The sequence below is a fragment of the Danio rerio genome, chromosome 2 (genome assembly GCF_052040795.2).
Source record: "Danio rerio strain M-AB ecotype USA chromosome 2, GRCz13ab, whole genome shotgun sequence".
In the NCBI taxonomy this organism is placed as follows: Eukaryota; Metazoa; Chordata; class Actinopteri; order Cypriniformes; family Danionidae; genus Danio; species Danio rerio.
The window spans coordinates 29528209-29549562 of record NC_141022.1 but is presented as its reverse complement, the minus strand read 5'-3'; the positions used below and the strand labels follow the sequence as shown (position 1 = coordinate 29549562).

The window sequence follows — 21354 nt, the reverse complement described above, 5'->3', positions numbered from 1 at the left end:
TATGATACTGTACAATTTGTACTAGACCATTTGTATTGTTTACTTTGTTCAATAATAATAATAATAATAATAATAATAATAATTTGTCTGGGTTGCTAATTAAGAATACAATTTTTAGGGAAATACAAAAGTTTGGAAATAGGATTTTTTTTTATGAAATTGGGAAACCCAAAACACTTTGTTCACTCCAACAATAAATGATTTAGCGTTTCATCGTATTGAGTACAAAATAAGCATTTAGGGGAAATACTGTTATTAAATTTAGTTAGTTTTGGTTTTTATTGGGTAGTAATTATTTTCAGAAAGGAATTTTATTTATGTCATCTTCTTAAAAGACTCTAATAATTATTTTGTATGTAAAACTCTTTCCTGGTGTAAATCATTTAAACTTCTTTAATTTGCTGGAATTTTATTTATTCAACCCTTTTTGACTCTTTGTTCATGTTGTATCTTTTTAATTGTTCTTTCTTGCGTAATAAAAAGTGGGAAAAAAAAACAAAATTTTTTTTTAAATAAAATAGGCTAAATAGTAAATAAAAAGGCTGTTTATGAAAACTAGATAAGTTTAATAGTAGTTTAAAAATATCAAAATTACAGCACAACAAAAAATGTAAACTTCCAACCAAGCTAAAATATTATTTGGAATAAAATTTCAACATGTCGTTTGGTTGCTTAAAAACGTCTTTAACAAAAAGTAACCTGATTTCTGGCTTGAGACGATTTTCAAGTTCAAAATGTCATAAGAAAAGAATAATATATATATTTTTAATTTATTGTTAGTGGCATATAGGCCCTCTATCATTATAACTAATAATAATTACGATTTTTTTATTTAATACAATTAACCGTGCTATTCTAATTGACTTAACACTGATATCAAATATTGTTTACATTTAAATGAGCCTCGTCATTCTGTCACCATAGCAACTTGAGTTGGTTTAAAAATCCACACAACTGATCATTAATTTATCGATCCTGATCATCGCGCAGCAAAACTCAAGAAATCTCCCGTTGGCAACTTTTATCAGTTTTTCTACTTTGGAAGTTGTTCATGATGAACCAGCGGCGCTCCAGAAGGAGAAGAGCTCTCCCAGCTTACCTGAAGGACTTCATGCTGGAGCACGCCTCTTCCGTTGAGGAGCGCGCAGCGGCGGTCAGGCTGGACCACAGCTACAGCTGCATCTCGGACGCATCTCTGGAGGAACGGCACCTGAGGAACGCGGCTGTCCTCCCTGTCCTCTGCCCTGCAGCCTCAGTCTCCTCAGTGGGCGAGTGTCAACAGGAGGAGCCACTCTTCATCCACGGCCGGAGTGTGCAGGACTATCGGCACATTCATCGCAATGTGACGGGCTCCATCATGAAGAAGCGTGGTGGTAGGTACAAGTTGCAGCGAGGCCTAGAGGTCAAGCAGCGGCTGTGGGACGAGCTGGACCGGCCTGCACTGCTGGAGACCGAGCAGTCTGACGGACGTGTGGTCATCACAGAGGTCAGATCCTGCTCCAGAGTTGCTCCTCAAATCATGGTGGACATCAGTGGAGAGCCACTTCCTGAGGAGCCCCGAAGAAAGAAGCCCAGGCACTGAACCATCCTAGTGCCACATGGACCATCAAGGGCACGTATGTACATATTGTATACAATGTATATAGTTCTAGAATAAGTATGTAATACATTACATTTTACATTTCATTCAGGTTTTATCACATTACTTGATGTTTTTGTGATGGTCAGTGCTGTTGATATTCGGCTCTTGTGTTGCTGGTTTTTTGGATGTTGGCATGCGTTTAGCAAGGTTTGTTAGGCAGGTTATTGCGCATTGTTGGTCTCCTCTGAGTGTTTTTGGCACATTAGTGGCTGTTAGTAATGGCTGTTGGGTTAGTGTAGGTTAGGGTCCCTCACATGGTTTGCAGCTTGATGTGCTGTGAGGGCTTGTGCGCATCAGTGATGCTGAGAGCTACGCCACTGGTACTTCACAGCTACCGGTAGGGTCACCCATAGTGGACAGGTCTCAGCTGAGATGCCCGACCAAGACAAACCACCTGATTCTGGACAGCAGAAGGTTGGCCTGATGCTCCAAACAGAAGATTGAACCTGAATGACCAAGAAACTTCAAAATAGGTAAAGAATTATTAGCCCTCAATTATTAGCCCCCCTGTTTATTTTCCCCCCTAATTTCTGTTTAACAGAGAGATTTTTTCAGCACATCTCTAAACATTAGTTTCTATACTCAATACTCATTTCCGATTAAAGATTTATTTTATCTCTGCCATGATGACAGCAAATAATATTTTACTAGACATTTTTCAAGACACTTCTGTACAGCTTAAAGTGACATTTAAAGGTTAATTAGGTAGGCAGGTTAGGGTAATTAGGCAAGTTATTGTATAACAATGGTTTGTTCTGTAGACCATCAAAAAGAAATATAGCTTAAAGGGGCTAATAATTTTGACCTTAAATGTTTTTTTTTTTTAAATGCTTTTATTAAGACTTTCTCTAGAAGAAAAAGTATTATCAGACATACTGTGAAAATGTCCTTGCTCTGTTAAACCTCATTTGGCATATATTTAGAAAAGAAAATTAAGTTTAAAGGGGGGTAATAATTCTGACTTTAACTGTATGTGGAGTTACAGATGGACTTAATCATAAAGCACACATTTACACACAATTAATCTTACAGACATTAAAATTAAATATTTATTGGAAGTTATAAACAAAATTAAACAACTTTTATTAAGACACTTAAATGAATTTAATAGATTTTTTCATCAGACATGCAATACTTACTGTGGGGGAAAATTAAAATAAGTGACTGCTTAAAGGTTATTAGTGATTATCTAGAATTAAATTATTGCAAAATATTAAGACAATTCCATATTTAATGTTACAAATTTTACTGAGAAATTGGCAATCTACGTCACGGAGAGTTGGGGTCGGCCATGTTTGCGGACAAACACAGGAGCGCACAATGCAAACCAGATCAGAACAAAAACAACCATTTTATAGTAATATCTTTTGAAAAAACATTTCACAGACATTCTGAATAAAATGTATTTATATATATGAACATGTATATAAGTTTATAAACACTCATCATGTGTCTGAGAATCTGATAATATGCATTTCATAATATTCTCCAACGGTGAATGGGGAGCTCGAAAAAGCCAAGTGCAAACGCAGAAGGGGAAGATCCGGAGCAGATCAAATAAATCTGGGAGTTTATCTGTAACTGACAGGGTATTAACAAGCTGCTGTTAGAAAATAGTTCCAGAAATGATTTTCTTCATTATTTGTAGTAGTAACACGTACAGTTTATGATTCTATATGATACTATAAATCAAGAGAGATCAATTAGTAAGTAATGTGTAATTTAAATAGCGCATTTATGGTGTATGGGCATACACCCAAAGCGCTTCACAATCATGAGGGGGGTCTCTCCACACCACCACCAGTGTGCAGCATCCACTTGGATGATGTGATGGCAGCCACAGGAAAACAGCACCAGTGCGCTCACCACACACCAGCTATTGATGGAGCCAATACAGTAGATGGTGATGATTGGGAGGCCATGATCGTAAGGGTCGATGGAGAAAACTTGGCCAGGACACCAGGGTTACACCCCTACTATTTACAAGAAGTGCCATGGGGTTTTTAATGACCACAGAGGGTCAGGACCTCAGTTTAACACCTCTTCCTGACAGTGTCCCCTTCCTTTTACTGGGATATTAGGAATCACACAGACTCCAGAGTGAGCACCCCCTGGTGGCCTCACTAACATCACTTCCAACAGCAACCTAGTTTTTCCCATGTGGACTCCCGTCCAAGTACTGACCAGGCTCAGCCCTGCTTAGCTTCAGTGAGTAACCAGTCTTGGGCTGCATGGTGATATGTCTGGGGCAATAGGAATCAGGCTCCCTTGTTCTTAATACCCAGAATGCATTTTGCTGTTATGACACATTTCCATCCTCTACACAAAGAAATGTATACAGATTTAAATGGCAAGAATGTGTAAATGATGACAGAATGTTTATTTTTTTTTGTGTGTGTGTGAACTCTCCCTTTATTTCAAAGAATTAAGTGTATTTTATTATACTGGAATTTAATTTGAAAATATGATTATTTTGTTATAAAAAGTAAATATCTAAAACATCCAGTAGGGTCATCATGGTGGTGGAGTGGGTGGCACGATTGCCTCACAGCAAGAAGATAGCTGGTTTGAGTCGCGGCTGGGTCAGTTGGCATTTCTGTGTGGAGTTTGCATGTTCTCCCTGTGTTCGCATGGGTTTCCTCCGCGTGCTCTTGTTTCCCCCACAGTCCAAAGACATGCAGTACAAGTGAATTGGGTAGGCTAAATTGTTCATAGTGTATGTGTGTGAATGGGAGTGTATAGGCATTTCCCATTGATGGGTTGCAGCTGGAAGAGCATCCGCTGCGTAAAACATATGCTGGAAAAGTTGGTGGTTCATTGGGCTGTGGCGACCCCAGAATAATAAAGGGACTAAGCCGAAAAGAAAATAAATGAATGAATGAACGAACTTCCAGTAGGTGATAGTAATGTCTAATAATAAGACGATTCGTTCAAACAACTGAATCATTTAACAAAGAAGTAAACAGCTGTCTGGACTGTTTCAAACAAGATGCCCAAACTTGGTGTTGGAGGGCCGGCGTTCTGATCAAACTCTTGCTAGAAATACTAGAAACTTCCTGGCAGATGTGTTGAAGCAAGTTGGACTCATAGATTCATTCAGAATGTAGACACTCAAAAGATCTTTTGTGGCTTTAGAGGTAATGTTTTACGCAATTCTCAAATCTTTTATTCATTTTTAAATAAAAAAAGTACCAAATTCACAACATGTACATTCTTAAATCTCTGAGTCTTCATTAACAATTCTTATTGACCAAGTTTTATTGACCTAGGTATTGCTATTACTATTACTAATAGTTATTATTACTGTACTGTATACCGTTTCTAAAAATCAAGTTGTCAGTATTAACCAGTCAAATAAGCTGTTTGTTAGAAACAACTGAAATTGAAGTACGTTGACATATGGCATCATGGTGCTCTCTGCAACACGAGTTTAATTCCCGACTCGAGGTCCTGTGCCGAACCTTCCCCGCCCTCACTCTGCTCCCAATGTTTTCCTGTCTTTCTTCCACTGTTCTATCTAATTACCTCCCACCCCAACTGGAAATGAATTAGAATGAAATCAAGACACATCAGATTCTGCTGTAATGAAGACAAAAAAAAAACATTAACACTGAATTTCTCTAGATATGATGCCAAAAGACATCTTCCTGGCACATGATTGTTCGTGAGGCATTTATCATTACTAAAAACACTCATGCTCTTTTGCACAGGAAGAAGTGCCTCAGACAAGAAGTGGAGAGCTGTGCTTTGGGAAGCCCTGCTGCTGCTGAGCTTCTAGAGCACGTGCAGTCCAGATACTGGATCTCTGCTCACCTGCACTCAAGTAAACACTGATGCAGCACCGGGTGGGTCCTCATTCACACTCACTCTGTGCCTTTGACAAAAAAGCTTTTGCTTACATTTGAAGGAAGCCTGTTTCACACATACTACCTGACAATCGGTGTAAGAGATTCAGCAAGTTTTATTTAATATCTCCTGTTTTAAGCTTCAAACGTGACATTTGTGAAAAAGGCTAAAGATGATATATAGATATTTAAAGTGAATAACAATAAACTAGTTTCTTCAGGCTAAGAATAATGAATAATGATGCACCATAATGCAGCCAGTTTTTCTCACTTGATGAATGTCTTCCTTTAGGTCAGGGATCACCAAACTTGATCCTGGAGGGCCGGTGTCCTGCAGATTTTAGCTCCAACCTTAATCAAAAAGACCTGAACTAGCTAATCAAGGTCTTACTAGGTATACTTGAAACACCCAGGTAGGTGTGTTGAGGCAAGTTGGAGCAAAACTCTGCAGGGACACCGGCAGGGACACTGGCCCTCCAGGACCCTTGGTGACCCCTGCTTTAGGTAATGATTCTGCTGTTTCCATCATCAAAAATATTTCAGTGAGATCCAGAAGTAAATTCAGTTGTTTTGTTGGGAACACTTTACAATAACAGTACATGAATAATGAAGTGTTAATATGTCAACTAAACATTAATTTATAATGTATTAGTGATGAGTTAATGCGTGCACTAATCATGAACTAACTTTAACTACAACAGGAGTCACAAGAGTTCACGTGTGAATAACAGCTACCTTAATTACTTGTTAGTACACGTTAAAAAATTTATTAATTAAGATTTAAGTTTAAGCTAAACGTAACCAACATGAACTCATGAGCTGTAAATGTTTAATTATCATGACTTTACTTGGAGGGGCACATCATCATTAGCTTATCCTTAACACTTTTCTATTGTTATTCAGTGTAAACGCACTAGACGGATGTGCATAAGGAGTTCATGAGTAGTTAGGAATAGGTTAATGATGATGTGCCCCTCCAAGTAAAGTCATTATACTGTATAAATATACGTTAACATATCATAGGTTCATGATGGTTAAATTAAGCATAAACGAATGTGGTAATAAATACATAATTAGCCAACAATCATGCACTAGCACATAATTAAGGCAGCCGTTATTCACTCATAAACTCATGTTGTAGTTAAAGTTAGTTCATGATTAGCCACGGCTTAACTCATAATAATGTGATGTTTATTTTACATATTAACACATTAATATTCATGTGCTGTTATTGTAAAGTGTGACCGTTTTGTCATTGCAGACTGTAGAAGAAGCTCCTACGAGAAGCTTGAGTTTGATCCAGAATTGCTGGTCATCTTGAAAGCGAGACAACCTTCAGAAACCATCCCACGATTCCCACAACTCTCCGCTAGACAACAGACTACACAGCAGATAAAAAACACATTACAACGGTCACATATGCTCATTTTCTGACAACTTTCTGATAGCATATTGACAAATTGTCTTAAAGTAATAGTTCACTCAAGAAATTTAATTTACCACACAATTAACTCACCCCCAAATCAATCTCAGGGTATATGAGTGCTTATGGGGTGATTTTCATTTTTTGGTGAACCATTCCTTTAGCTTTTTCATGACAGTTGAGTTAACACATTTACACATATATCAGACTAGCAGCGACTTTGTTGCTGCCTGTTGCTCTGGGTGGCGACCTGCTGCAAACGCATGTGTCTGTGTAGGTATATACAGCACCAATACAACCAGTGAAGTCTAGATCAGATAGGCGGCCAGCCGGAAGTATAACTAGCAGCTTTTTTTATGACACTGTATAATAAGATTTTGACAGTACTGTGACGGTTGGGTTTATGATTGGGGTGGGGGTAAATACAATTTATTGGGTAATTTAATAGATATCATTAATAATACTTGGTACAACTACTGTTTTTACATTACTGTGACACTTGGGATTAGAGTGGGGTGAACGTTAATAAAAGACAACAAGTGGGAAATTTTATAAATAATAGAAATTGTTCTTGTTAACTTCCAGCCCTAATCAATCATCTGATCTAGCAACAGTTAATACTAATACTAATTGCCATGACTTTTGCAAAACTTTTTCAGGGCTTGAAAATGCCATGTCAAAATTCCATGACTTTAACAGGTTTTCCATGACCACATAAGCCCTGACCCGGAAGCCTCTTTGCATGACGTCACTCTTTACAAGCAGATAAAGTCTGTAAAGTATAAAATGTTTGTGTGTGTCTGTGTGTGTGTGTAATAGTAGTCCTAAAGTCTTGTACCAAAATTAAAAATTTGTCACATCATTTTCATCCACTTATCCAGGGCCGGGTCGCGGGGGCAGCAGTCTTAAAAGAGAACTCTAGACTTCCCTTTTCCCTTAAAAAGGTGGTGGGGGGGGGGGGGGGGGGGGGTAGGGGGGATGGTGTGTCCTTGAGGTGTTCCCAGGTGGGACAGGCCTGGAACACCTCCCTATACGTAGGCTTCCTGGAGGCTTCCGAGGAGCAGCGGCTCTACTCCGAGCTCCTCGACCTGTCTATAAGGTGGAGCGCCCTGCCACCCTGCAAAAACTAATTTCAGCCGCTTGTATACAAGATCTTATCCTTTCAGTCATGAACCAAAGCTCATGACCATAGGCTAGTAGGACCATAGATTTACTGGTAAATAGATTTACTGCCTTTCGACTCAGCTTCTTCTTTACCACAACAGACCGATACATTGACCAAATTACTACTGCCGCTGCACTAATCCACCTGTCAATCTCATGTTTCATCCTTCCCTCACTCGTGAACTCCTCCACCTGGGTTAAGGACTTTCCTCCAATCTGGAGATGACAAACCACCTTTTTCCAGTGAAGCACCATGGCCTTGAAAGTGCTGATTCTCATCCCAGTCGCGTCACACTCAGCAGCAAACCGTTCCAGTGCATGCTGAAGGTCCATGTTCGATGAAGCCAACAGAACAACATCGTCTGCGAATAAAAAAGATGATGTTGTAGACCCTGTAGGCAGGCCCACCACCTACAGGGGAGTTGTAAGGGGCCGGTGCATTGTGGAACAGGTGGTGGTCGAAGGTTAGGACCACGACAACCCGACGGTCGGGCACAGAAACTGGCTTTAAAAAAAAAATTAAGAAAAAAATTATATCAATCTGAATATTTACTGGACATTGTTTACACTTTTGACAGCTCCTTTAGTAGTGTCTTGTGTGAAACAGCTCAATGTAATATTAAAAAAACTGGATTTTACTGGAACTTCTATGTTAAGCAGCTTTGACACAATCAACATAGTAAAAACGCTACAGAAATAAATATGAATTGAATTGAATATTCAACAAAGCACAAATAAAAGACCTGAGCCAAATATAGTTCTTCTGTGTGCATATGACATTTACATTTTCTATAATATACTTCTGTAAAATTTCTCCGTTTTAGGAGACTAATTTGTTAGTCTCCTGTACTGCCAAATGTAACAGTATAATGAAAAACGTATTAGTTTAATATCAAATCAATAAATCGATGAGTAAGTTAAATGAAAAAAAATCTAAACGTAAATATAAGAAATGTATTCCGGTTAAACATCAAACAATCTTGCATGTCACTGAAAAAAGTAGGACATTGCTTGTTTCTGGGAAACCCACTGCTTGCAGGATGCAACCAAATCTCAACATCAAGAAAAGTAATCAGCATCTATAGTGTATAGTGGTTTTTTGGCTCAGACTAGAATTTATAGCAATTCTGAATTGAAGTGTGGTTACAACTGGTCTGGGATCAGGGTGAGGTGATGAAAACCTGGTATGCATTAGCTCTGACTACACAGGAGCACAGTGACTCATAATTCAGTGACCCTCGGAGAGACGAATACCGTAACAGGACGAACTGGGAGGGTTTTTTATTATTATTGCTGGAAGGCTTTAGTTTGTAGTCTTACATGGATGTCCTTACTGGTTTCCTATAAAACAATAAACCTCCTCCACTCATCAGGATGAGAGCAGTTTAAATCATGGCTCATAAGTAAATAGACCTCAAATGGCAGGTGGCTTAAAAGAGCATGAGCAAGGTCAGCATTGTTCCCTAGCAGAATATACAACAGGGAGTTTTTTTATCTGCTCCGTTAAGTTAATGACCCTTACAAAGCCTAACAATAAAATAAGTCAGAAAACCTGTTGTATTAAACCTTTAGACAAAACAAATTTTATGAAAAAAGCATGTGTGCATGTGTGTTTTGTTGAGACAAAAACTTGAAAATATGGATACAAACATAAATATGGAGGTAAAACAAGGTGGAAAACAAAAAAGAGACAAAAATGTGCAATTTGATGCATTTCATAATTTAAAAGCATGCAGTTTTGATAGGCTGTTATGCTAATGTGAGATGTTTAGCTAATATGAAATGACTGGATACACTCACCGGCCACTTTATTAGGGACACTTTACTAGTACTGAGTTGGACCCCGTTTTGCCTTCAAAACTGCCTTAATCCTTCCTGGCATAGATTTAACAAGGTACTGGAAATATTCCTCAGAGGTTTTGGTCTATATTGACATGATAGCATCACGCAGTTGCTGCAGATTTGTCGCCCGCACATCCATGATATGAATCTTTCATGCCACCACATCCCCAAAGGTGCTCTAATTGATTGAAATCTGGTGACTGTGGAGGCCATTTGAGTACAGACCAGCCGTCTGGCCCCAACACCCTAGCAACGCCTTAGCAACCACTCAGAACACCATAGCAACAGCCTAGCAATGCCTAAGCAACCACCTAGCAACCACTCAGAACACCCTAGCAACACCCTAGAACACTAACGCCTTAGCAACCACTCAGAATACCTAGCAACACCATATCAATGTCTTAGCAACTGCCTAGCAACCACTCAACACCTTAGCAACAACTGGAACACCCTGGCAACACCACTCAGAATACCCTAGCAACTGCTTATCAACTACCTATCAACACCTTAGCAACCACTCAAAGCACCATAGCAACCACATAGAAACACCTTAGCAACTACTCAGAACAACCTAACAACTGCCTAGCAATGCTTTGGCAACCACTCAGAACACCCTAACAACATCTTAGCAACATCCTAGAACACACTTGCAGCCGCCTAGCAACACCTTAGTAACCATCTAAAATACCCTAGCAAACATTCTAGCAACCACTCAAAACCCCCTAGCACATGCTTAGCAACCAGCAAGAACACCATAGCAATGCCTTAGCAACCACATAGCAATGCCTTAGCAACCACTCAGAACACTCTAGCAACATCTTAGCAACTACCTAGAACACCTTAGCAACCCCTCCGAACACATAACAACCACTTAGCAACACCTTAACAACCACTCAAAACATCCTAGTAACGCCCTAGCAACCACTTAGAACACAGTAGCAACGCTTTAGCAACCATTCAGAACACCTTAGCAACCACTGAGAACCCCCAATCAACCACCTAGCAAGAAACATGCCAATCTATACAAGAAACATGCTAACATACATGTAGTCATTTGTCTATGCCAACTGTTTCAAACTGTAAAACTGCTTAAGTTATTTAAACTTTTATACGTCTTCACATTTTCAGATAAGGCTTTCCCAAACCACCATAAAGTTTTTTCTATGAACTTCACTTTTCTAGGTAATTTTGTCTTTGGCATGAAGACACAATATCTGTATAGCTATTTTGCAGGATACTGGTATTCTGCTTAAAGTGCTGTTCAAAGGAATAACTAAGTTATAAGTAGGCCCACACTGAATCTGCGCATGCAGAACTCCACAGATCCAAAGTTTATTAATGTTATTGACTAACATGAATATATTCATATGATTTATTTACAATACAGTTTGTAAAATAATATATTCTATTTTTTAGTAGATCTTTTATATGAGAGACTTTGTTTACCAAATAAGTGGATCTAGGTGGATTTGCATTGCAAACATTAAAAACAACTTTAAAATACATTATATTTATTACATATATTAAGTTTTTAGCTGTGATACTCCCAAAATAACTTCACAAAATTCTCTACAGAAATTTCAAAAAATGATTCTGTCTGGCCCTAGTCATAAGGTTAACTAAGCCATTAGACAACAGTGGTTTTGTTTATGTAACCAATCCAAAAAAAAAAAAAATCCAGTATTTTATATATATATTTAAAATGTTTAAAACTGTTTTAATTGCAGCCAAACTAAAATAAAAAATACTTTGAAGTAAAAAATATAGAAACTACTGTAAAAATGTACTTGCTCCATTAGAAAACATTTGAAAAAGAACAAAACATTCACAGGAAGGGCCATCGATTTTGTCTTCAACTTGTGAAATTCATTTATTCATTTTCTTTTCGGCTTAGTCCTTTATAAATCAGAGGGTTGCCACAGTGGAATGAACCGCCAACTTATCCAGCATATGTTTTATGCCCTTCCAGTCACAACCCAGCACAGGGAAACACCCATACACTCTTGCATTCATACACATACACTACGGCCAATTTAGTTTATTCAGTTCACTTATACCAAACATGTTTGGACTTTGGGAGAAACCGGAGCACCCAATGGAAACCAACGCCAACACAGGGAGAACATGCAAACTCCACACTGGAATGCAAACCGAATCAGCGACCTTCTTGCTGTGAGGCGAACGTGCCTTCCACTGCACCACCGTGAAGCCCAAACTAAATAATGAATAAATTAACTGAAAAGAAAAAAAAAATCATTTGGACAGTATCAGTCAAAATGCAGTCAGAAAAGAGATCTGTCCACGAGTCTATACTATGCAAGTTTTTATTATCAAACTTTTTGGCAATGAAGAACTGAACTACAGAAATTATACTTTACCAGTGCAATTCAATAATTGTTGCTATTATTTTATCGCAAAAGGTGAAAGTAGAGAAAACGTGGGACTGCTTAGTTATAGATCCAAATCTAGAGCAGCAGACAGTTTACATAACACAGTGCAGATGCCGTAGATCTGAAGTTCATGGTATAATGCATACAAACCATCACATCTCAAGTTATTATAACACATATTTGTTTTCAAAGGGAGAAACCACATATACACCCCTTATTAAATTTAATCCTCCTCACGAGTGAGAACTGTCACTCTGCATGTTCCAACAATTCAACAAGTACCAAGAACTAAATGACAGATTCTTCTCCATCTGGAAGCAATGCGCAGCGCTACATGCGAGCACCAAAAAGAATCACCCCTGGATTTGTGTGCCATTAAAACTAATGCATGTGGTAGAACAATTTTCCCCCTTTCTTTCCTTCACACAACCATGTACATATAAGACCATATGGACACAAAGTGCATCTACATCTGCATTGAATCTCCGTCTTAAATTTTGGCCTCAAGAATGTACGTTCTTCTTTCTGAACAGAGAAATGTAAACAGAGCTCTTCACTTCACAACCCGTCTCTGAAATGTATAGCAGAACACATTTTCTATATAGGAACCATTTGGCAGTGCCTGAGGGCTAGCGTTAACAGACTCGTATGTAAACAAAGGGAAGGCTAAAAAAAAAAGATATCTTTCATATCTCTCCATTTCTTAATCAAAAGCAGGTTCTGGAGATCTGGTCGATTGTTGTACGATGCTTTGCTGACCTCTAGTGGATAAAGTATAAAATAAATATTTAAACTGGGGGTAGGGTTAAAGTAAATCGAAAGTCATGCTAATAAGCTTATGCTAACGCTAAAAGGGCGGTTTTGTTGACTGAAGGAAGCATTTGTGTAATTCTTAATTCATGTTTCTTTTTTCAGGCTTAAGACATGAAGGACACCTGTTAAAAATCGAATTAGGGCACATTTAAAGCTGCTTGCCAACTTCAAACTGACACATGAAAGTTTTCATATGAAAGCCTTAGTTTGATTTACTGGCAAGTTTAACAAAATACCAGACACAATTTAAAACTGATGCATGGTTACAATTATGGAACTGTTATTTATGTGAATGTCATTAAATGTAACTTCGATCTTTTGTGAAGAATTAAGGTTAAATAATGTTATGAGTCAGCCATTGCATTGTAGTAAAACGCTGCTATGGACTAGTTGTAGAAATGTGCCTGCTAAAAAAAAAGCAGCTTTAACCAGCCTGGTTTGAGATGGGTTTTGGCCATTGCCAGCATGGTTTTATAGCTGGAAAATGACCAGCCTAAACTCCCAGCGAACACCAGCGATGTCCATCTTAAACTAGGCTAGTCAAGCTGATTTTAGTTGATCATTTTCAACACAACCAGCTAAGACCAAGCTGGAAATAAGCATGGAATGGCCCAAACCCTTCTAAAACCAGGCTAGTTGACCAGCTAAAAACAGTTTAGGCTGGTTTAAGCCGGGGTTTTTTTTCTTCAGCAAAACCCTCTTGCCTGCCAAATCACCATTAATGGATGAGAAACTCTTTATTTTAGAAACTGACTCTTAATTCACATGCATATTTATTCTCACTGATAACTACATATATTTTGTTGATTAAACTTTTTTTTTTTTTTTCATTTTGCCCACTGCTTGTTCCGAATCTAAATATTACATTGTGCATGACATTGTACAGGATGAACTTTAAAATTGGCAATTTCTTTACTACATTGACCATTAACACCTTTGATAGTTGAGTTTTATTTGGTGAATGTAAACTGTATTTAAAAACGTATTTAACTGCTATTAAGAAGAAATTGACAACATTTAGTTGCAAAAGATTGACATAAGACTTGTTTTATTTATTTATTTAAAGTATTCAGAATCTGGGGGAAAACACCACAATGATTTTTTAAAGATCATGGAGTTATAATGCTGAAAACAGAGCTGTAACGTCACAGGATTGAATTACACTTAAATTTTAAAATGGTCACCAAGTAGAGCATACATTTCAATACATCAGTAATAATATTCCCACAATATTACAGTTTACAGAAAGATTAACCCGGATTAAAACGAGCCAAAAAAGTTCTTGCGACTAGCCAGTCTTTTTGCAAAAAGTGTGAAGTCTGAAAATAATACACAAAAGCTTTAGTTTTTCAGTTGAGTTTATTATAATTGCTCCCCTCATTTCCAAAAACTGTGGCTTCTTACGCTTCTCATTCAACTAGCTGTGTGGAAAAACTCAAACACTATAATTTCTCGATCATTTCATGTCTGACAAAGCACCTTCTCACAGTTTGAAATGGTAACAAAGCCCACATTTCTTCTTTCTGCCCGTCACTGATAGTCAAGCTGCTGAATTTAGGAAATGAACCGATAACATGCATGCGACAAATAAAAAAGCATGTGATTCTCTTGCAGGTATGAATACAAATGTTTTGCAGAAAAAAAAAATAGAGAGGTATTTTAGAATTAGGACCAATACTACAAACAGCAAAATAACCAAACACTGGAAACCTGAGAGACTCGCAGAGTATGATATGCGTCTGAAATCTGAAATACTGTACAGTCATACAACACTTTCCACCTACTTGAGCTCTCAGATCTACGGCTACTGTTTATACGAGAGCTAACTTTACAATAACATCAACTAGTCGAAACAGGTGATGAAAATACCTCTAAAAAAACATTCTGCCCAACAAGTGCCTTTTCATTTTGCTGAGCCATCGCACAGTAAACAATTACCAAAAGGAAAAATCAAAACTAACACTAGGAAAAGCCAAATGCAAAGATAGAAAAGCAACTCATCTCTACATCAAAAATGGAATCTCAAGAGTAAATAAAAGGTTTTATACGGCAAAATACTACACAAGCCAATCGTAAACTGTAATAGGGGGGAAAAAAAAACTACTAATACTCTTATATCAGAAAGAAGTGAATATAGAAGTGTTGATGCTAAAGCCCTTTAGTGCGCACACTGTGTCTGTGTGCAAGTACAAAAAAATAAACTAATTTCTGCGGAATAAAAATTTGTTGTATAGCAAAGCTACTGTAAACAGAGTTTGTTACAGAGGGCGTCCATTACTGCTGACTTACAGCAGGTTAGCCAGTGTAAAGCTCAACGGCCCTTCTTATAATCATTCTCCCTTACTACTACCAAAACATAAAAATGCTGGGTTATTGCTGTCACTACCAAAATAAATGTTAATTATGGATGAGGGGAAATGCTGTAAACTTAAGAAAAAAAAAAGAAAACCTGCTCAAACTGTCAAGTGGAGGACTACACAGGATTACTTCCCCAAAAAACAAAGAATATTTGGTCTGGATTTAATGTCAGTAAAAGTTTTAGTCCATATTCTGCCTTAGGATTGCTAGTTGTTGGTCGCCCCAATCAGTGCCAAGCTGTCAGACAAACCCTAGCCTACCTGAGACACACAGGCTTTGGCACAAACGTTGATGTACCAAACGCCGGCAAACCAGTCAGTGTCATTCACAGAGGTAAATCTTATGTTTGCTGCCTGATCTGCAACAGTTTTAAGGCCCGTCGGCATGGATAAAAAGGTTTCTGCAATAATTCGAGAATTAAAAAAAAATATTCTCATCTTTAATAATGAATGGTAAAAGTGCATTGGAATAATGAAAATGGAATGAACGGGGGGCAAAATAACAAGCGTGCAGGAAACCCTTGGTGATGTGGAATTATGCTGATTAGACAAAACCTCATGAGACGGGTCAAAAGGTCCAGCATCTTTACTGTTTAACAGAACCAATTCTGGGTGGTGTGTGTGAAGGCTGTGGCTTTGGTGACTTTTTGTTTTTTTAAGAACTAAAATGTAATATTTGTGGTATGGAGGCCCTCACTCAACCAGCTGGTCAGCTTCGGTTCATTATGAGCTCATGGGCTTGATGGCGATGGGACACTCTTCCCCCATGGCAGCCAAAACAGAGACCTAGACAAGAGACAAAAACAGCAAATGAACTTTCAGTCTTACAATCTAAATCCACGTGGGATGTTTAACAATAGAGTAAAAGAAAATTCATAAATAAAACAAGGAACCAGCAGCCATCAACATCCATAGTTGGATAGAAAAATACTATGGAAGTCAATGGCTGCTGCTTTCAAAATTCTTACGAATCTCTTTGTTTAACAGATGAAAAACTCAAACGGGTCTAGAATAAGGATGATTAAATGACAGGATTTTTAGATTTGGAACATTGGGTACGTTTTGTGGTCTAGGGTCACATAATGTGCTTTTCTGTGCCATTAAGGTTAATCATCATCATCATTATTATTATTATTAAAATCACACACTGAAGTTCACTGAATCCTTTTAATAGCTTTAGCTAAAGCAAATAATTAAACTATAAAGCAGATATAATTTTCACATTACATTATAATGACTATGATTATGCATTTATTGAAGAAATAGACTAATTCATGTTTAACAGTTGGTTATTTGCACCTTATTTTAATTACAAACATAAGCAACAAAGTACTACGGCTGCGCAGTTAATCGAAATTCAGAACCTATAATCATTTTTTTCAATTAAGCTCTACCGCTCTGTTAGGGCTGATTTAAACTTCTGCGTCAAACAAACAGGTGTGATCCGGCGCAGCCTTTGCATAACTGCACACCTCACAAAATGTAACTACATGTCACATGTTTGCACTACATTGACAATGACTGGAAGCTGCACAAGAGACGCTTTGAGATGGTGTATTTTCCATAGTAAAATTATTATTTACATTAAAATATTCGTTTACAGAAAATTCAAGAAATGCACTGTTTAAAATATTATTTACAACATATACAACAGTTTTTTTTTTTATTTAGAAGCTGCTTATTTTCTACTTTTAAAATGAAAAACATTGAAAATTATTTTGTTTACTAAATTGAGCTTATTTTCACTTTATATAAGAAAAAAAAGTGACTGTTGGTTTCAGGCAATGTGTTTTAATTTCAGTCCTTCAGTTATGATCTTCAATAAATAATCAGATTATAGATAGTGTGCGCGTTAATCATTTTAAAAACAAGTAATGCACCCTTCATTCTAAAATTTCTCACTTGTAATATGCGAGCATATTTACTGCACGAAACTGTGAACTATAAGAGCAAAAACTATTTAAAAATAAAATAATCGTTCATTAATCATAATAGAGTTGAAATGCTCAATTAATCGAGCTTTTGATTTTAGGCCAAATTGCACAGCTTTACAAAGAAATGTACTATATTAATATAGTATTTAATATAAAATAGACTAAATAGAATAGATGCCTAAATAAGTTTGACAAACGATTACCCTCCGAATTGTATTCAAATGCCAAGTGAAGACCAACACCTCTAATGTAAAAACCTAAATGTGACATTTGCAACTCTCAAAATGATACAACTTAGGGTTCCTGTGATATTTTTCCCCTTGGTGATCCAATGCCACTCTAAGCTGATCAAAATTGGTTCTCAACCATTATTTCTTTCCATGTCCCTGTTATTGCAATGCAATCACATGAAACAAATAATTTACTTAAACCTGTACAAGTTTATAAAGCAGATTTTACTTTGTTGTTAAAGAATCTGTCAAGTATCTAAAAATATATAGATAAGCTAAATGAATTAAGTCAAATAATAAACATTAAAGTTAATGAAGCTAATGTTTCCTTGCTTCTTACACATTTAATATGCAGTTCATACACATGTACATCAATAATGGTTATCTTAATGAATATGCAGTATTAGAATTCCAATCTAAATGGTGTGTTTTTTAGTCTTCAATGAGGCAGGCTTAAGCAATATAACATTACATAAATGAACTGCCTAATGCTATTAAATTCCTCTGAAGCCACAGCTATTTTGTGAATTTCCAAGAGAAGCGTTAGAAATTTAGGGAAAATTTGGGCTTTACAACTTAAAATTATGAGTTCTAGAATGTAAATGACTTTTGAATTAAACACATGAAAGCATCTTTTTAAACAGATGCTCAGTTTTTATTTCAACAAAGGATTGCTAGGATTTAAATGGTCTTAATCTTAAGTATATCTTCAATAAATTGTTTAAAAAATTAGCTCAGGTTAGACATAAATCTGAAAGCAAAGTTACAAACCAGAAATTCATCTCCAGATTCAAATTTGCTCTCTATTTCTTTGCCCAGATCGCCTTCAGGCAGCTTGAGGTCATCACGCAAGTCTCCATTGTCCTTCATAAGGGAAAGGTAACCATCGATAATGCCAACCAACTGTGCAATAGGAAAGCAGGGGGGGGGAAAAAATCACATTATTTAAAATGCCACAGCAAATCAAATGTAGATGCTTCCATTGTGGAATAATAAAAAAAAAACTGTTAAATTTGTTAGAACTCACTTGGTAATCCTGTCTCTTGATGTTAGGAACGTCCATGTTGTGGGTGGAGGGACAGATATCTTCATTTTTCTTTCCAGTAAATATGTCAATTCCAACCATGTGCACCTGGCAATGAAATGAAGTATTAATAATGATTACAAGTTTGATAACATGCATGGGTCATGACTTTTGGCCTTCGATCAAAAGCTTTTGGCAGTAAGTTTATTAATACGACACCTTGGCATGTCCATGCTTGCCAGTCTTGGAGGTAGACATCTCCACAATTTTGCATGGACGTCCCTTGAGCACCACAAAGCCGTTCTTCCGCAGGGCACTGCACTGCATGGGAAAGGTCAGGGAAGCTCCAGCATCTCCACTGGTGAAATCAGTATCCAGATCAGCCATGATGGGTTATCGAAGAAGTTTCTGTGCAGAGAAAACATGGTGTTATCACCAGCATGTGCTTGCACATGAAAGAGCACATGGCACATGTAGTGGAGAACAGAAGGTATTGCCATGATAGTACTTCGACATAAGTTAGATAATGTTTTAGTACATTGCATTCCAAGGTACCATGTTTTAAAATGAAAAGAAACCATACAGTGCAATTACAAAAACAGAACGTTTTTAGAGCTCCTAATGGAAGATTTCATTCAAATGGGGATGAATCATCGTTTGCTCATACACGTGTCGTATCAAACCTGTAGCACCTTTGCTCTGTGAAACACAAATGTCAAGTTTTCCCAAAACGTTTACAATTGAGGTAAAAAAAAACAAACAAACAAAAAAAACAAACTTTGACTATCAAGTTAGCTTGGATTAACCACAACGACGTTTTTCGTAAAAAAAAAACCCATAATGGCTATCTCGTCAAGCGAGGTAAAACATTAAGTTAGCTGCTTAACGTTACCAAAGCGTTTATAGAAATGATTAATTTGCCCGGTAACTTGTAAGTTAAATAGATTTAATTTAACAGAGCAAGTTGAAGGCTAACACATGTGACCTAGCTGAAGAGCTATAACAGGCTAGCGTAACAAAAACGTTGACGAAGTACACGTATAAATACACACAATTACTAACGTTCTTGTAAATATAAACAAATCTATTCGTTACAAACTCGTTTACGTTGAATCGAGTCGTCTAAGAGAGTTTAGCTGGATGAATGACTCACTTTCCAGCGGCACACAAAGTTAACCGGAACTAACGCTACGGAGTTGCCCGATTCATTGAAACGATCTTTATTATTTCATAAAACCTATAAACGTCGCTTTAGTTCGAGAACAAAACCTATTTTATGGCCCGTCATTTATTACGAAGTAAGCGGAGATGTTAATCTGAACCTAGAACTTTTGTCAGGCCGTCTAACGTTAGCTTTGCATCAGCTTGACACACATGGAAAAAAATAAAACAACTCCACACCCAAACGCTCTGATCACACAATCGACCGCTTCGGCACACCGTCTTCAATCACCAAATCCTCTTCAAGAGTTGAATCAGGCCTCTGTACTTTATTCAGAGGATTCGACTAGAAATGTAGCGATGCTGGAGCGGAGAGCATTAAAAACGCCAGTCATTCCCTTCCAACAAAAGACGGAGAGACCTGCGCATGCGCGTGCGTGCACCTTTACTGCAACGAGTTTCACATGCACGAGGAGAAACTGCTTCAGCTGCGCAGTGGCAAATTTAAGCGGGACACTTATTATGAAACCCAAAACCATTCATGAAATTGTACAAAGGTTGAAGTCATCGTATTAAAACCCCAAAGCATTTGTTTTGGCAAAGAAATTTTGTAAAAATATTTTGATAAAAAAGTACATTTATTACTGAAAACACGTGGCAACTTCTCCTGACCTGACAATACTGAAATGGATACTGAGAGTATGTTAGTCAACATTTTCTCTTTTTTGCTTTATAGTTTAATAAACGCCAATATTGCGTTTCAGTTGCCAAAATGATGGTATGGAATATTATTTGTTTCTTAAGCACCAAGAAGGATTTCTAAAACATCTAAGGAAAAGGCAAGATATAAAGTATCACTGTTTTGATTACGTCATACGTAACACTATTTACTGTTTAAATGTTCGAAGAGATCTTGGAATAATATATTTGATAACATCGATTAGGAACAGTTTTGGCTTCTTCTGAAAAAAAAAAGTTTATTTATATTTTTATAACGCTATCGAAGTCTCAATTAAAATTATGTATAACTGTTACCTAATAAAAACTAAACTAGCTAAATTTAATAACAATATTTCCTCTAAATGCTTATTTTGTGCTCAATATTATGAAATACTAAATCCTTCATTGTTGCAGTGCACTTACTGTAAATGTTTTGGGTTGACCTTTCCAATTTCATAAAAAAATTCTCATTTCCAAACTTTTGTATTTCCCCCAAAAATTAATTTTTTGCTTACTCTCTGAGCTAAGATCCTTCTCATAGTAAATTTATTATTAATTTATTGCTTTTCTGGCTAAATTTTACATCCATAAATGTACATTTTCAAAAAAAAAAAAAAAAACTTTACTTTGTATTTTCAAAAAGTATTTTGATTTATAAATCATCTCCTTAAAAGACTAATACATATATTGCATGTAAAACTTTTTCTTGGAGAAAAACATTTAAACTTGTTTAATTTGCTGGAATTTTATTTATGTAACCCTTCTTTTTCTCTTTGTTCTTATTATATGTTTGTAAATATTCTTTCTTG

The 21354-nt window shown here is 36.9% G+C and overlaps 2 protein-coding genes across 4 annotated transcripts; one reads left to right on the top strand and one right to left on the bottom strand.

Annotated features, from left to right (window-relative positions):
• The first annotated feature begins 159 nt into the window (after positions 1 to 159).
• LOC147837104 (uncharacterized) lies at positions 160 to 13275 on the top strand. 3 transcript variants are annotated; one of them, XM_087240890.1, is made up of 4 exons: positions 160 to 1616; positions 5353 to 5487; positions 6749 to 6899; positions 13222 to 13275. In XM_087240890.1, exon 1 carries the CDS (start codon positions 1052 to 1054, stop codon positions 1580 to 1582), a length of 531 nt encoding a protein of 176 aa, XP_087097016.1. In that variant the 5' UTR covers positions 160 to 1051; the 3' UTR covers positions 1583 to 1616; positions 5353 to 5487; positions 6749 to 6899; positions 13222 to 13275. The 3 variants fall into 3 exon arrangements, with proteins under 3 accessions (XP_087097016.1, XP_087097017.1, XP_087097015.1); XM_087240891.1 differs by lacking the exon at positions 13222 to 13275 and adding an exon at positions 8176 to 8538; XM_087240889.1 differs by lacking the exon at positions 13222 to 13275 and having other exon boundaries at positions 6749 to 8998.
• Positions 13276 to 14459: 1184 nt separating this feature from the next.
• Positions 14460 to 20251, bottom strand: eif5a2 (eukaryotic translation initiation factor 5A2). The gene is given in 5 exon segments (NM_213262.1): positions 14460 to 16262; positions 18412 to 18543; positions 18668 to 18772; positions 18884 to 19072; positions 20066 to 20251. Coding segments are annotated over 4 exon segments (468 nt in total). The 5' UTR covers positions 19052 to 19072; positions 20066 to 20251; the 3' UTR covers positions 14460 to 16199.
• Between the last annotated feature and the right edge of the window lie 1103 nt (positions 20252 to 21354).

Coding starts and splice junctions, on each gene's coding strand:
- LOC147837104 (XM_087240890.1), top strand. CDS start 1,052: ATGATGAACCAGCGGCGCTCCAGAAGGAGAAGAGCTCTCCCAGCTTAC.